Below are 13,680 nucleotides of genomic sequence, written 5' to 3'. Positions count from 1 at the left end.
CAGGAGTTCAAAAACAGCCTGAGCAAGAGTGAGAGCTCCATCTCTACTAAATATAGAAAGAAATTAATTGGCCAACTAAAAATATATATACAAAAAATCAGCCGGGCATGGTGGCGCATGCCTGTAGTCCCACCTACTCAGGAGGCTGAGGCAGAAGGATCGCTTGAGCCCAGGAAATTGAGGTTGCTGTGAGCTACGATGCCATGCCACTCACTGTAGCCTGGACAACAAAGTGAGACTCTGTCTCAAAAATAAATAAATAAATAATAATGGTAATAAAATAAATAAGACTCAGGCAAGTTAAGTAACTTTCTTATTAGCCTAAATTGTTATTCTTATTAGCCTAAATTGTTTTTCACTTTATTTACTTTTACTCACACTATCTGAAATTTCATTGGTGTTAATAAGCATTTTGTTTTAAAAAGAAAAAACTCTGGAGAGAGTATCTGCCGTTAACAAGCTTGTATAAATGTATTAATATATAAGGATAGCTTTCTTCCATTAAGATGAGTTGTTAATAAAAACAGCTACCCTGAGGGAGTAAAAAGTTTAATTTGGAGGTGAGAAAGCAAGAGATCTGAGGCTCAACTTAGAAGGATTCTGCAGGCCTGAGCTAGATGAAGTAGTGAAGACTAAAGGAAGTACGATTGTTCTAGGGAAGCATACGATTAGTATCAATAGTGTAAGGGGGCTGGGCGCTGTGGCTCACGCCTGTAATCCTAGCTCTTGGGAGGCCGAGGCGGGCGGATTGCTCAAGGTCAGGAGTTCAAAACCAGCCTGAGCAAGAGCGAGACCCCGTCTCTACTATAAATAGAAAGAAATTAATTGGCCAACTGATATATATATAAAAAATTAGCCGGGCATGGTGGCACATGCCTGTAGTCCCAGCTACCCGGGAGGCTGAGGCAGAAGGATCACTCGAGCCCAGGAGATTGAGGTTGCTGTGAGCTAGGCTGACGCCACGGCACTCACTCTAGCCTGGGCAACAAAGTGAGACTCTGTCTCAAAAAAAAAAAAAAAAAAAAAAATAGTGTAAGGGTTGGGGATGATATAGACAGAGGAAGATTGCCAAATACAAGCCACCTACTTCAGAATTTTGCCCAGACTGGAATTTTCCCAATACAAGAAACATAACTTCATTTTCTACTATTTTCTGAAAACAAAAGTGGGTTTTAATGACTACTAACCTAACCCATCATTGAAATGGAGATTAAAAGTACATTTTAAAGTTAGAAACACCCTTTAAAAAATAACTTGAATGTAGTAAAAAGTGTTACTCCTCCTCCCTCTTTTCTTCCATCAATTCTTCAATACTGACAACTGCAGGGTAACTTAAAATACCCAACTTTCTCACCTATCCTCAATGTCAGTACAAGCTATAAATTATTATCCCTAAGTTCCAACTCTGTCAAAGTTTTTAAGAATAAAGATATTAATATTAAATAACTAAATGTTCTTTTCCTCCTGGTAACCATAAATAAAACAAAATACCTACATACAAAGTCTAATTTGACTTTTTTATTAATATGCTAATAGATAATAGTCAACTTTTTAAATAGTTGAAACTATTAAAACTTTTTAATAGTTTAAATAGTTTACTTTCAATTAGTTAAATAAAATTATTACCTTCAGGCAGTGGCTCAAGTTTAAATTCCAGGCTTCAAGCATTCTATTCCCCCAGAAATGCCCTTTCTTGTCCACTGAAGTTCTTCCTTTTGGGGGCACTAAATAATAATAGCTGTAGCTTCATTTATGTGAAAGCTATAATTGTGTCTTCACAGCAGCATTTTCTCTGTAATGAGAAAGTATTCAATATATATTTTATTTTCCTACACATAAAGAAAACTACTAGATTTCATTATTCAGTTTTTATTTAAAAGTAACCATTACCAGCCTGGTAAGGTAGAACCATCAATTGACTCAGTTGAAGAGAACTAAAGACCTGGACTGACTTTACAGATAACTACAGGTGTTCTGGGTTGGGTGACTTAACCTCTCTGTGCCTATTTCCTTATGTAAAATTAGGGATCTGAACTAAGGTTTAAACTCTCTCATTCTGATTACCACTAAAACAAATACCTCTGCAGCAAGTTACACTTTTTTCCTCAATGAAAATATTTGCCAATAGGGCATCTTCTGGAGCCACAAGAAGCTTGAAAATAAAGGTTCCCTTCCTCATTTTCCCCTCCCAAATTCTAGAATTGACAAGCTGAGTTCTTAAGCAAGACATATTAGGACTGGATAAAGAAGGCAGAAATAAAGAAGTATTAAATATGGGATCTAAACAGTTAATAATGATTGGACCTCAAAAAACACACTGAGTCATTAAATTTTGCTGGCAAATTGCATTCTAGAATGTTTCATATCACATTTAAAAAGTAGATTTATTCCTAAATCTTTAGATTCCTTAAAAAAAAAAAAAAAAAAAAAAAAAAAAAAAAATAAAAAGTAGATTTATAATATATCAAAAGTAAAAATTAGAATCTATAAAATTAGTTCAGTTTTTATTTACAGGCAGAAAGGACTTTTTACTATTTATATGTAGTGAATGCATAGCAGAGACTAATCAGGCTATCATCATTTGTATCTCTATAAAAGGACCATGCTTGGCTATTGCTATTTTGCTTTTGTTCAATAGCAATCCTGTTTGTTCAAGCCTTTAAAAGGTAATTTCTCAGGTGTAATTTCTAAAAAACTGTCAACATCCAATTGAGTTTTGCTCCTAGACTTCTATGTATTAAAATATGTATGTTAAAACCAGTAATCTAAGGATAAATCCCCAAACAGGATAATTGAAGAATGAAGCCACTTGAAGGTTAGTCTTAGAGTTTCAGAGTTTCTTTTAATTCCAGGTACCTTGGTTAATGTTCCAAGATTTAAAGAATCTTGAATCTATTCAATATCAGTGTCAGATCTTAACTACATATTAGCTACATTAAAAAATACTGCTCAAAAGTACTTTAGAAAATAAAATTTTGGCAGGTGTGGTGGCTCACTCTGTAATCCTAGCACTCTGGGAGGCTGAGGCGGGTGGATCATTTGAGCTCAGGGGTTCCAGACTAGCCTGAGCAAGAGCAAGACCCTGTCTCTACTAAAAAATAGAAAGAAATTAGCTGGACAACTAAATATATATATATAAAAAATTAGCTGGTCACAGTGGTGCGTGCCTGTAGTCACAGCTACTCCGGAGGCTGAGGCAGAAGGACTGCTTAAGCCCAGGAGTTTTAGGTTGCTGGGAGGTAGGCTGATGCCACGGCACTTAAGCCCAAGCAACAGAGTGACATTCTGTCTAAAAAAAAAAAAAAAAGAAAAGAAAATTTTCCTCATCTTTCAGAAGTAGGCAAATGACATAATGTCCCTTTTATGTGTGCAAAATTACTATGCATCAGTGGTGTCAAAAATTAAATCAAGACTCCTAATTCACAAATATTTTAATACGATTATTTATTTTTTTAAAGATAGGTTTTGAAAGTTATATGTTAAATTAACATAAAAAATTTAAATATATGCAAATATATAAGCAATAACATATTAACTTTCTATTTTTCAGGGAACAAAGATCTAAGACTGCTATTCATAATGTCCCTTCTCTCTCTTAAGGTTTGTCCTCTCTATATGCTTTTCTGTAATCTGGTTTTCTACCCATTTCTTGCCCTGCACACAAACTTTTTTACCTCTTTGCTCTTTGAGAGCTTTACAAATTATTTCATTTAATCCCTGCAATGACTCTGATGTATATCTTTTTATCTCTATAGATAAGAAAACTGAAACTGCCAAGTAACTTGCTTAGGATCACAGAGAGCACTAGGTTCAGATTCAAAACTAAGTAGGAAAAAACCACAAAAAACAATTAGGATTCCAAAGCCCATGTATATGGGCTTTATATCATATCACACTACTGATATTACACTATGTGTAATTACACATAGTCTTTATATCATATTACATTACCATGACATTATATACAGGAAAAAAGAAACTATAATAAAGAGAAATATACTTTCCAAACTGTGGTTCTCCAGATAACAACGTGTCTCCCTCAGGATCAGAGTAAATGAATCTTGTAGAAAGTCTGAGAACCAAATGCTTGCAGTTCATGTTCTAACTAAACTTAAGAAAAACACTCAAAGTAAAAGCATTACCTATCCTAGGTACTACTTGGAGGCAACACCAGATATGACCCACAAATCACTGCTGAAAAAATCCCAAACACATAATATTGGGTGTTCAGTTACTTTGGAATACTTATTAATTTTTCCTTAACTAAAGGTCAAATGAAAAACATATTTTGGTGGATTCAAGATTTCTGCTTTGTAAATGAAGTATTATGCATATATTCAGGTTCTGTATTTTCCTGATATTTTTCAATCCAAATTAAGACCAAACGGTATTCACTCTATTAGGCATTGTATCTTATTTTGATAAGTTTCAAGTCAATGATTAACTATACATTTTTAAGATATTTTAACCAATGATATATTATAAAAAATATGGATTCAGTAGCAAAACTTCAATTTAAAAAGTGTTTCATGTTTCAGGTACCGCAATTTATTTAATGTGTAAATCCTCACCATTACAATGAATCACATGGTCAAATGACAACGGCTTCTATTAGCAAGTTCAGTCCTAACAAGAGCTTTCCTGGGGCTTCAGCACAGAGACTTTTTTACTTCCACCCATGTGGCTATTCTCCCTTATTCATGCTGTCAAAGCTTCTAGTTAAGCTTGAATTGATAACTATTATGATGGTAATAATAATTAACATATACTGAGTACTTTTCTATGTGGCATTTTATTGTCGAGTTAACCAAACTGTGGCACAGAGAGGTTAATTAAATAGCAGACACAGGATTTGAACCCAAGAATTCTGCTTCCAGGGCCCCGCATTCTATGAGTACATTGAAAAGAGTGATTTTACTGTCATTGCTCTCTAATAAAAGATTATTTTTTGCTTCCAATTGTTTAAATCTCTTCTCATTTTCTACGGTTGATTTAAATATTAGGCATCCACTTAATTGCAGTACATTGTTACGCAACATAAAAAAGGAAAGCTTTAGTTATCTTCACCTGCACACATACCGCTCTGCCCATAAATTTTGCAATCCAGTTTTGCCTGATTCTAAACTGCAGTCTCTTGAAGTCCCTCTCTTGGAGCTTTTCTGGTGAAGGCCTTAAAAAATGACTTTGGAATCTGGATAGTTATCTCTCCATCCATCCTCACTCAGAAAAACAACTATATTGAATTAGAGTAATATACTTAGGACCACTGAGAACAAGACATAAGCCAGTGGGAAACTTCAAGACAAAAAAAAAAAAAGCGGAGGAGAAGGTGTGAGAGGGTGCTTTCCCCCTTTTAAACATAAGGTATAAAAGGGCTCAGAATAGGGAGAAAGACCTTAAAGAGCGGGGTGCAGGGCAACGTGAGGGACCACACACTGGGCACTCCGCCCAAGGGGTCCGGTTACGTCTCCGCCACAGTGGCGAGTCCTCCGGCTCAGCAACCCTCCTTCAAACACCTAACCTCCTCCTCCTCCAGCCTGCCTCCCCGGGGCCCGCGAGCCCCCTCCCGGGCCGGAGCTAGTAGGCCCTGCCATGGAGGACCCCAGAAAGGCCCCGAGGCGGGACGCGGAGGCCGCTGCCAGTGCCGGGATGCTGCTGGGGGCGGGGGCCGGCAGTAGTTTGAGCCCGGGAGGGTCAGGGGTGACTGGAGGAGGAGAGAGGAGGAAGAAAGGGGGGTTGGGAGGTAGCGTCCGGTCCATGGACGTAGACAGCTCTGCCAAACCTCCGACTTCCCCAGTTCTGCCGCCGCCGAGAGCCCCACGAGGCGAGGAGGGAAGTCCGCCGGAGCAGAGGGGAGAAAATTCAAAACGAGTCTACTCAACCTCGTCTTGGCTCCGAGGCCCCGCCATGGAGACCAGCACAATGCGCAGGCGCACCCCTCTAGGCAAGCGCAGGGCAGTCCCACAAGATTAGGACCACAGTCGGCCACCGTCGCCCGTTTCCCTTCTCATCGATATTTTTTTTCGTGTTTCCGCCCCTCGCTTGGATCTAAAACCTGAAACTAGAGTCGGAGAACCCAGGAAAAATCTCGGCCGAAAGAGGTTCTGGTTGGAGATATGCCTGAGCAAAGAAATCTGGCAGAGCTTTATTGAATCAAACCTGAAGGCAGAGGAAACTTAATAGGTATCTGGCTGGAGTCAGGAAGATCTAATGCAAATAAAATATCCTGAGGGCAGCGTGGCAAAAAGACTACAATTCCCAGTGGTTACTGCGACTGAGAAGCGATGCTTTCTGGGGGTTGCAGTATCTAGGAGCTGTGTTAGACGTATCCAGGCTCAGAACAGCCTCTTTACAATTTTTTTTTTCTGTTTTTAAAAGCTGATTTGAGTCTAATATTTCCATATTCTTCTAATAGATCACAGGCCTAAATGGGAAGAAATCTAAAAAAGATTAAAGGGGCATACTGTCTTTAAGACTATACTTTCCTAATCGATGATTCCTAAATCTAGGAATAGGTAATTGATGCATGTGGGCTGGGCGTCTGTGGAAGGGCAACCTCGTGGTGCCTTCCGCTGAGAAGACCCAAGGAAAGAGCGGAGGCCAGGTTTCGACTGTAGCTTCTCGCTTACCTGTGCAGTCTAATTTTGAGCTGCCTCTTTGTAGTCCTAAGAGACAAGAGCTCCGGTTCTCTGACCACTAACCCGTACGTTTCTGTGGACTAGTCCTGTGTCTACTCTTAGCCATGGCTCAGCTCCAGACACGCTTCTACACTGATAACAAGAAGTAAGTGAGCGTCCCACCTTTCTACCCCTTCCCTCCTGTCTTTTCCAGTGACTCCTTTTATGTGGCCTTGTGGATCTATGGTTGTCTTTGCCGTCAGCTCACTCTCTCCATTATGCCCCCCCCTTTTTTTTGCTAGACTCCTCTCTTGAGTTGGTTGACCGCTCAAGTTGAAAGCCTGCCTTGTGAGGGTTTCTCAGAGACCTCCTGGCAGTTCTGTGAAATCTCCTTTCTGCTCAGCTTTGCGGGCTCTTTACAATTTTAATTGTAATGTGCAGGGGACTAAAGGGCTTCAAGTTTGCTTTATCAATAAAGCGCACTATATGCATGATTTAACAACGAACAAGGGGCCTTGGCGTTCAGGCTCTCTGTTAGTGGTGTTTCAGTTTGTGAAAACACTTCATTTTCTTTTTAAGTAGGTGATAGAAGATGCTTTTCTAAACCCTGTTACAAAGTGGAGCTCTGAATAGGGGTGGGTAGAATTGTTGTTGTTGTTGTTGTTTTTCTGAGACACAGTCTCACTTTGTTGCCCAGGCTAGAGTGAGTGCCGTGGCATCAGCCTAGCGCACAGTAACCTCAAACTCCTGGGCTCAAGCAATCCTCCTGCCTCAGCCTCCCGAGTAGCTGGGACTACAGGCGTGCGCCACCTTGCCTGGCTAATTTTTTCTATATATATTTTTAGTTGGCCAATTAATTTCTTTCTATTTTTAGTAGAGATGGGGTCTCCCTCAGGCTGGTTGTGAACTCCTGACCTTGAGCAATCCGCCTGCCTCTGCCTCCCAGAGTGCTAGGATTACAGGCGTCAGTCACCGCGCCCGGCCTAGAATTGTTTTTCGTTAAGAGTATGAAGTCAATGCAGTTACAGATTTAAGTATTTTTGTGTATACATGTATACTATGTTATATAAATATAAATGCATTATATAATTTATCGCGTGTTTGTACATAAACAAGCCATTTGCAAACATAAACATACTTAACAATTATTAGTGTGTACATATACGTATGTATATATATATATAAATTTTTACCAATGGTCCCAAGGTCTGTAGCACTCATTTTAAACCTAATTATATGCTGCCTTGTGGTATATATTGCACTATTAATTGTCTTTGTGTTTGCCTGATCTCTTCAACTATATTGTAAGTCTCTTAATGGCTGGGACTATGTATTAAGCTTCTTGGATTGACTGAATCAATAGTGTCAGTTTTTTCTGGTGCTAATGATAATAAATATTTGTTGTATTAACAAACTGATGTCAGCATAAACTAGAAAACTAGAAAACTCCCACCTGAATTAAGATTATGCCTTTGATTTTGTCTGTAGCTTTATGAGCAGAACTGGTAAGTCATATTCACTACTCTTATATTGTTGCTTATAGAATACAAAAATCATATATAGTTTTTTTGTTTTTTGTTTTCCCTAGAGATGGTTCTCTGCTGTGTTGCCCAGCCTGTAGTACAGTGGGCTGATCATAGCTCACTGCAGCCTCAAATTCCTGGGCTCAAGGGATCCTTCCATCTCAGCCTACCCAGTAGTAGCTGGAACTACTAGCTGTCACCACCATGCGCAGCTATCTTTTTCTTTCTTTCTTTTCTTTTTTTTTGGTAGAGATAGGGTCTTACTATGTTGCCCAGGCTGATCTTGAACTCCTGGGCTCAAGTTATTCTCCTACCTTGGCTCCGAAAGTGCTGGGATTACAGACATTAGCCACCACATTCAGCCCTAAATCATATTATCGATGCCAATGAGTATATATACTTAGCCTTAATACTTCTCAAGGAACGTGGTGATGCAGTAGCATAACCACTATATTTTTTAGTTGAAATTTTTATTGAGATAACTGTTGAGTCACATGAAATTTGAAGAGATAATAGACCATTGTATTTTTTTTCTTTTTGAAGCCAGTCAAATTTAGCAGTGGGGGGTTGAATACCAACTTTAGTGACACTAATGTTAATAAGTTCTGATAACCCACTACCATCGGACCAACCAACTATTGTATTTTAACTCCTGAAATGAACAGATAGATGTTTGTGTGTATGGATTTAGGTAACAAAACCTATAAATTAAAGTAACAAAAGGTAACAAAACCTAGAAATTAAAGTTCTTGGTGCTTCTTTCACTTAACGTGTTTTGGTCAGTAAATGAGGGTTGGAAAGTACTAGTATGCACATGTATATGTATGTAATTCACATTTATGTGTATATTCATGTGTGTAAGAGAGAATTTTGTTAGTTCCCCCCTCCCCATATTTTACTGTCCAAAATATTAAGTTAAAGGAAGAAGCAAAAATTTTAATTTCTAGGTTTTGTTACCTTTTGGAGAACGTAAATAACTGCTTACTTTGGGGGAGCCATGATAAATATAAATATAGTCTTATTACTAAAAATGTAGTTTGAGGACCAGCAGGATCATATTTGCAGAGTTCTGCAACCATCACCACAGTCATTATTAGAACATTTCTCATTGCCCTTTAGCTATCATCACTCAATCCCTGATTGAGTGGCAACCACTGATCTATTTTCTGTCTCTGTAGATTTGTCTCTTCTGGACATTTTGTATAAAAGGAATTATGTAATATGTGGTCTAGTGTGACTGGCTTTCTTCACTTATGATATTTTTATGGTTCATTCATGCTGCAATATGTATTAGTACTTCATTTTCTTTTATGGTCAAATAATATTCCATTGTATGGATGTACCACATTTTTCTGTTTGTCAGTTGATGGACATTGGATTTTCTCTACCTTTTAGCTATTATTAATAGTGATTATATGAACCTGTGTGAGTTTTTGTGTGAGCATATGTTTTCATTTCTCTTGCACATATACTTAAAAGTGAAATTCTTGGGTCAGATGGTAACAGACTGTTTTTTAAAGCAACTGCACCATTTTACATGACCACCAGCAATGCATGAAGGTTTCCATTTCTCCTTACCCTCACCAACACTTATTATTATCTTTTTTATGATAGCCACCCTAGTGGATGTGAAGTGATAGTCATTGTGTTTTGATTTGTGTTTCCCTGTTGACTAATGATGAACATCTTATCATGTACCTGTTGATGATCTTTATCTTCTCTGGTGAGGTGTCTATTCAGATCCTTTGCCCATTTTTAAAATTGTCTTGCCTTTTTATTATTGAGTCATAGTGTTCTTAATATATTCTAGATACAAGTTCCTTATTAGATATATGATTTGCAAATGTTTTCTTACATTTTCTCTTATAAGAGTCTCCTAATCTGCCTTAATGTAATGTGTTCCTCTAACCTAGTCTCCATTGGACAGCAAAAAAGATCTAATTAAACAAAATTCTAATGTTATTTCTTTTTTTTTCTTTTCTTTTTTTTTTTGAGTGATGGAGAGACACAGAGTCTTGCTCTGTCGCCCAGGCTAGAGTGCCACAGTGTCAGCCTTGCTCATAGCAACCTCAAACTCCTGGGCTCAAGTGATCCTTTCTGCCTTAGCCTCCTGAGTAGCTGGGACTACATGCACACCTCACCATTCCTGGCTAATTTTTTCTATTTTTAATAGGGACAGGGTCTCAGGTCTCACTTTTGCTCAAGCTGGTCTGGAATTGCTGACATTAAGCTATCCTTCTGCTTCAGCCTCCCAGAGTGCTAGGATTACAGGCATGAGCCACTGTGCCCACCTAGCCTGGTGATGTTATTTCTAATTTTACTGCTATAGTAGTTCTTCATTGCCCACAAAAGGAAGTAAAAACTATTTCACACATTATATACATAAGCACCCATGTACATCTCTTTAGCCTTATCATTGGTTATTGTCTAGAACAAAATCATACTTTCTGGAATAGGCTGGGTGGGTAGCTTAACAACTCCTAGCTATTTTGATATTCTCTTTGCATTTCCACACCTCTTCTTCTTGCCTTGCCCTCCCTTACCTGGCAAAAACTCACTTTTGTAGATATAGCTTAAGAATTATTATTATTTATTTATTTTTTTAGACAGAGTCTCCCTTCTGTTTCCTGGGCTAGAGTGCCATGGCATCAGCTTAGCTTACAGCAACCTTAAACTCCTGGGATCAAGCAATCCTACTGCCTCAGCCTCCCAAGTAGCTGGTACTACAGGCATGCGCCACCAGGCCCGGCTAATTTCTTCTATATATATTAGTTGTCCAATTAATTTCTTTCTATTTATAGTAGAGACGGGGTCTCGCCCTTGCTCAGACTGGTTTTGAACTCCTGACCTCGAGCAATCTTCCCACCTCAGCCTCCAGAGTGCTTGGATTACAGGCATGAGCCACCTTGCCCGGCCAAGAATTATTTTTTTAGTGTATCCTTTTAGACCCTGCTTGTCTGCTATACTTTTCTCTGGTTGAAATGACCTATTGCTCTTTTGTTCTCTATACATATTACTTATGACATTTTTTCTTTCATAAATTCATTGTATTTGATTTACCAGACTTTAACCTCTTGAAAACAGAGAACCTGTCTTAATTCATTTTTATTTACTCCATGTAGCAAAATGTCTGGTCATGTAGTAGGTATCCAATCAGTATTTGTTGAATGAATAAATGCACATTTGTTAAAATATCTGTAGACTTGATCTTGACATCATTTCCTTTTTATAGATATGCAGTAGATGATGTTCCCTTCTCAATCCCTGCTGCCTCTGAAATTGCTGATCTTAGTAACATCATCAATAAATTGCTGAAAGACAAAAATGGTGAGTATATATATTTAGGAGAAGGCATAATGCCACTATACTAAAATGCATTATGTTTTTATTTTATTTCCTTTTTTGGGCCTCATTATATAATACTATATGAATTTTATAATGGTAAAATTTATAAATTATAGCATACAGGTTTCCCTGTTAATGATACTTTGAAAAATGTTTTGAAAGAAATATTTTCAGAAAAAATTATTTTTGTTTTATATATGTTTAAGGCAATACAGAAATAAGGTGATTATAATTTAGGAATAAAGATTTTCATATAATAGTTGTGATATAGAGGTAATTAAGGCATGATTATGCCATGGAGGGCTGAGTTATGTAGGCATAAAACAAGTGTCTTTGTGCTTAGGCCCCTATTGCTACTGAACCACAAAGCAAAATGACAATAATCAGTGTTTGAATATTTGTTTTATGTGACATCTGAATGCCAATGTTTTTTTCATTTTTTTGAGACAGAGTCTGGCTCTGTTGCCCGGGCTAGAATGCGTGGCATCAGCCTAGCTCACAGCAACCTCAAACTCCTAGGCTCAAGCAATCCTTCTGTCTCAGCCTCCCAAGTAGCTGGAACTACAGGCATGTGCCACGATGCCGGGATAATTTTTTTATATATATTTTTTATTGTCCGGCTAATTTCTTTCTATATTTTTTAGTAGAGATGGGGGTCTCACTCTTGCTCAGGTTGGTCTCGAACTCCTGCCTCGGCCTCCCAAAGTGCTAGGATTACAGATGTGAGCCACCATGCCCAGCCCAAATGCTGATATTAATACTAGTATTTTATTTTTTGTGTTCAGAATTCATAAAAAAAATTTGATGCAAAATGTCCAAGACTATCAAGTACAACATTTATAAATATTAAACATATTGTACTAATATAAATTGTTTGCCCGTTAAATTAATTTAAAAAATGTATGTAAAAATATAGGTGAAATAAGATTGGCCATGAATTGATAATTGTTGAAGTTGAGTGTTAGGTATATAGAGATTTATTATATTATTTTGCACTGTTGCATATTTTTGGAATTTTCTATAATGTTTTTTTTTAATTAATGAAATACTACATAAAAGAGAAAATTTAAACATGAAATACTGAAAGTAACGTCAAGTGTGATCTTTAAAGACAGAATTTGTCAATGGTTAGAGGCAAGTGTATTTTTACTCCTGGGCTCAAGCAATCGTACTGTCTCAGCCTTCTGAGTAGCTGAGACTACAGGCATGCACCAATTTTTCCTATATAATTTTAGTTGGCCAATTAATTTCTTTCTATTTTTTAGTAGAGATGGGGTCTGGCTCATGGTCAGGCTGGTTTCGAACTCCTGACCTTGAGTGATCCACCGCCTCGGCCTCCCAGAGTGCTAGGATTACAGGCGGTGAGCCATCACGCACGGCCCTATGTAGATGTTTTCAATGCTAAAAAGTTCTTTTGACTCTACCCTAGTTGGAGGAATGGGGAGTTAAGAATTGTAAACTAATGCCTAATGTTTTCTCCCTTCTTCATCTTCTAATAATCCCATAACTTTTTTGTGAAGTTTGAAGTAATGTTTTTGAACAACTTTGTAAGAGGTGCAGGGTCTGCAGTCTTTTTATTGCTAGCTAGCTACAGTTCTTTTTTTTTTTTTTGAGACAGAGTCTTGCTTTCTTGCCTAGGCTAGAGTGAGTGCCGTGGCGTCAGCCTAGCTCATAGCAACCTCAGACTCCTGGGCTCAAGCGATCCTCCTGCCTCAGCCTCCCGAGTAGCTGGGACTACAGGCACAAGCCACCATGCCCGGCTGATTTTTTTATATTATATATATATTAGTTGGCCAATTAATTTCTTTCTATTTTTATGGTAGAGACGGGGTCTCGCTCAGGCTGGTTTTGAACTCCTGACCTTGAGCAATCCGCCCGCCTCGGCCTCCCAGAGTGCTAAGATTACAGGCGTGAGCCACCGCGCCCGGCCTAGCTACAGTTCTTGATTCAAAGATATTCACATAGCATTTCCTATTGGTCCTTGTCTTTACTTCATCATGGATGTATAGAGATTCTGATGCATGGTTACCTTTATAAATTTCAAAACTTTTCTATATTCTACTTGTTGAAAAGTCTTTGAAGTAGACTGTTGCAAGAATTATTCTTGCAACAGAAGATTTGCAATTCTGGTAAATGGTGGTTGTTACCCAAATAGTTGCATATTTTTCTTAACTTGTAGATTACACATTTATCTT

General features: G+C 38.0%; 2 protein-coding genes across 5 annotated transcripts in view; one reads left to right on the top strand and one right to left on the bottom strand.

Annotated features, from left to right (window-relative positions):
* The window catches only part of CARF (calcium responsive transcription factor), a 95,948-nt gene extending 89,978 nt beyond the window's left edge, over positions 1-5,970 (bottom strand). Inside the window, exons 1-2 of one of the 4 annotated variants that reach the window (XM_012738938.3) lie at positions 5,883-5,970; positions 1,627-1,792 (exon numbers count right to left, since the gene is read on the bottom strand). Coding sequence is in view for 1 of the 4 variants with exons in the window: in XM_012738944.3 (XP_012594398.1) it covers positions 1,627-1,668 (42 nt within the window). In the remaining 3 variants the exon portion in view is untranslated. Of the gene's footprint in view, positions 1-1,626; positions 1,793-5,067 lie in introns of all 4 variants that reach the window. The other 3 variants (XM_012738944.3, XM_012738939.3, XM_012738946.3) reach the window with 3 other exon arrangements.
* A 181-nt stretch (positions 5,971-6,151) lies between these two features.
* WDR12 (WD repeat domain 12) overlaps positions 6,152-13,680 on the top strand; it is a 29,927-nt gene continuing 22,398 nt past the window's right edge. Inside the window, exons 1-2 of the mRNA XM_012738954.3 lie at positions 6,152-6,783; positions 11,373-11,467. Coding sequence (XP_012594408.1) covers positions 6,743-6,783; positions 11,373-11,467 — 136 coding nt within the window. The 5' untranslated portion in view covers positions 6,152-6,742. The remainder of the gene's footprint in view (positions 6,784-11,372; positions 11,468-13,680) is intronic.

This window comes from Microcebus murinus, chromosome 8 (assembly GCF_040939455.1).
Source record: "Microcebus murinus isolate Inina chromosome 8, M.murinus_Inina_mat1.0, whole genome shotgun sequence".
Lineage (NCBI taxonomy): Eukaryota > Metazoa > Chordata > Mammalia > Primates > Cheirogaleidae > Microcebus > Microcebus murinus.
The sequence above is the reverse complement of the archived record's forward strand: the minus strand, read 5'-3'. Positions and strand labels throughout refer to the sequence as shown.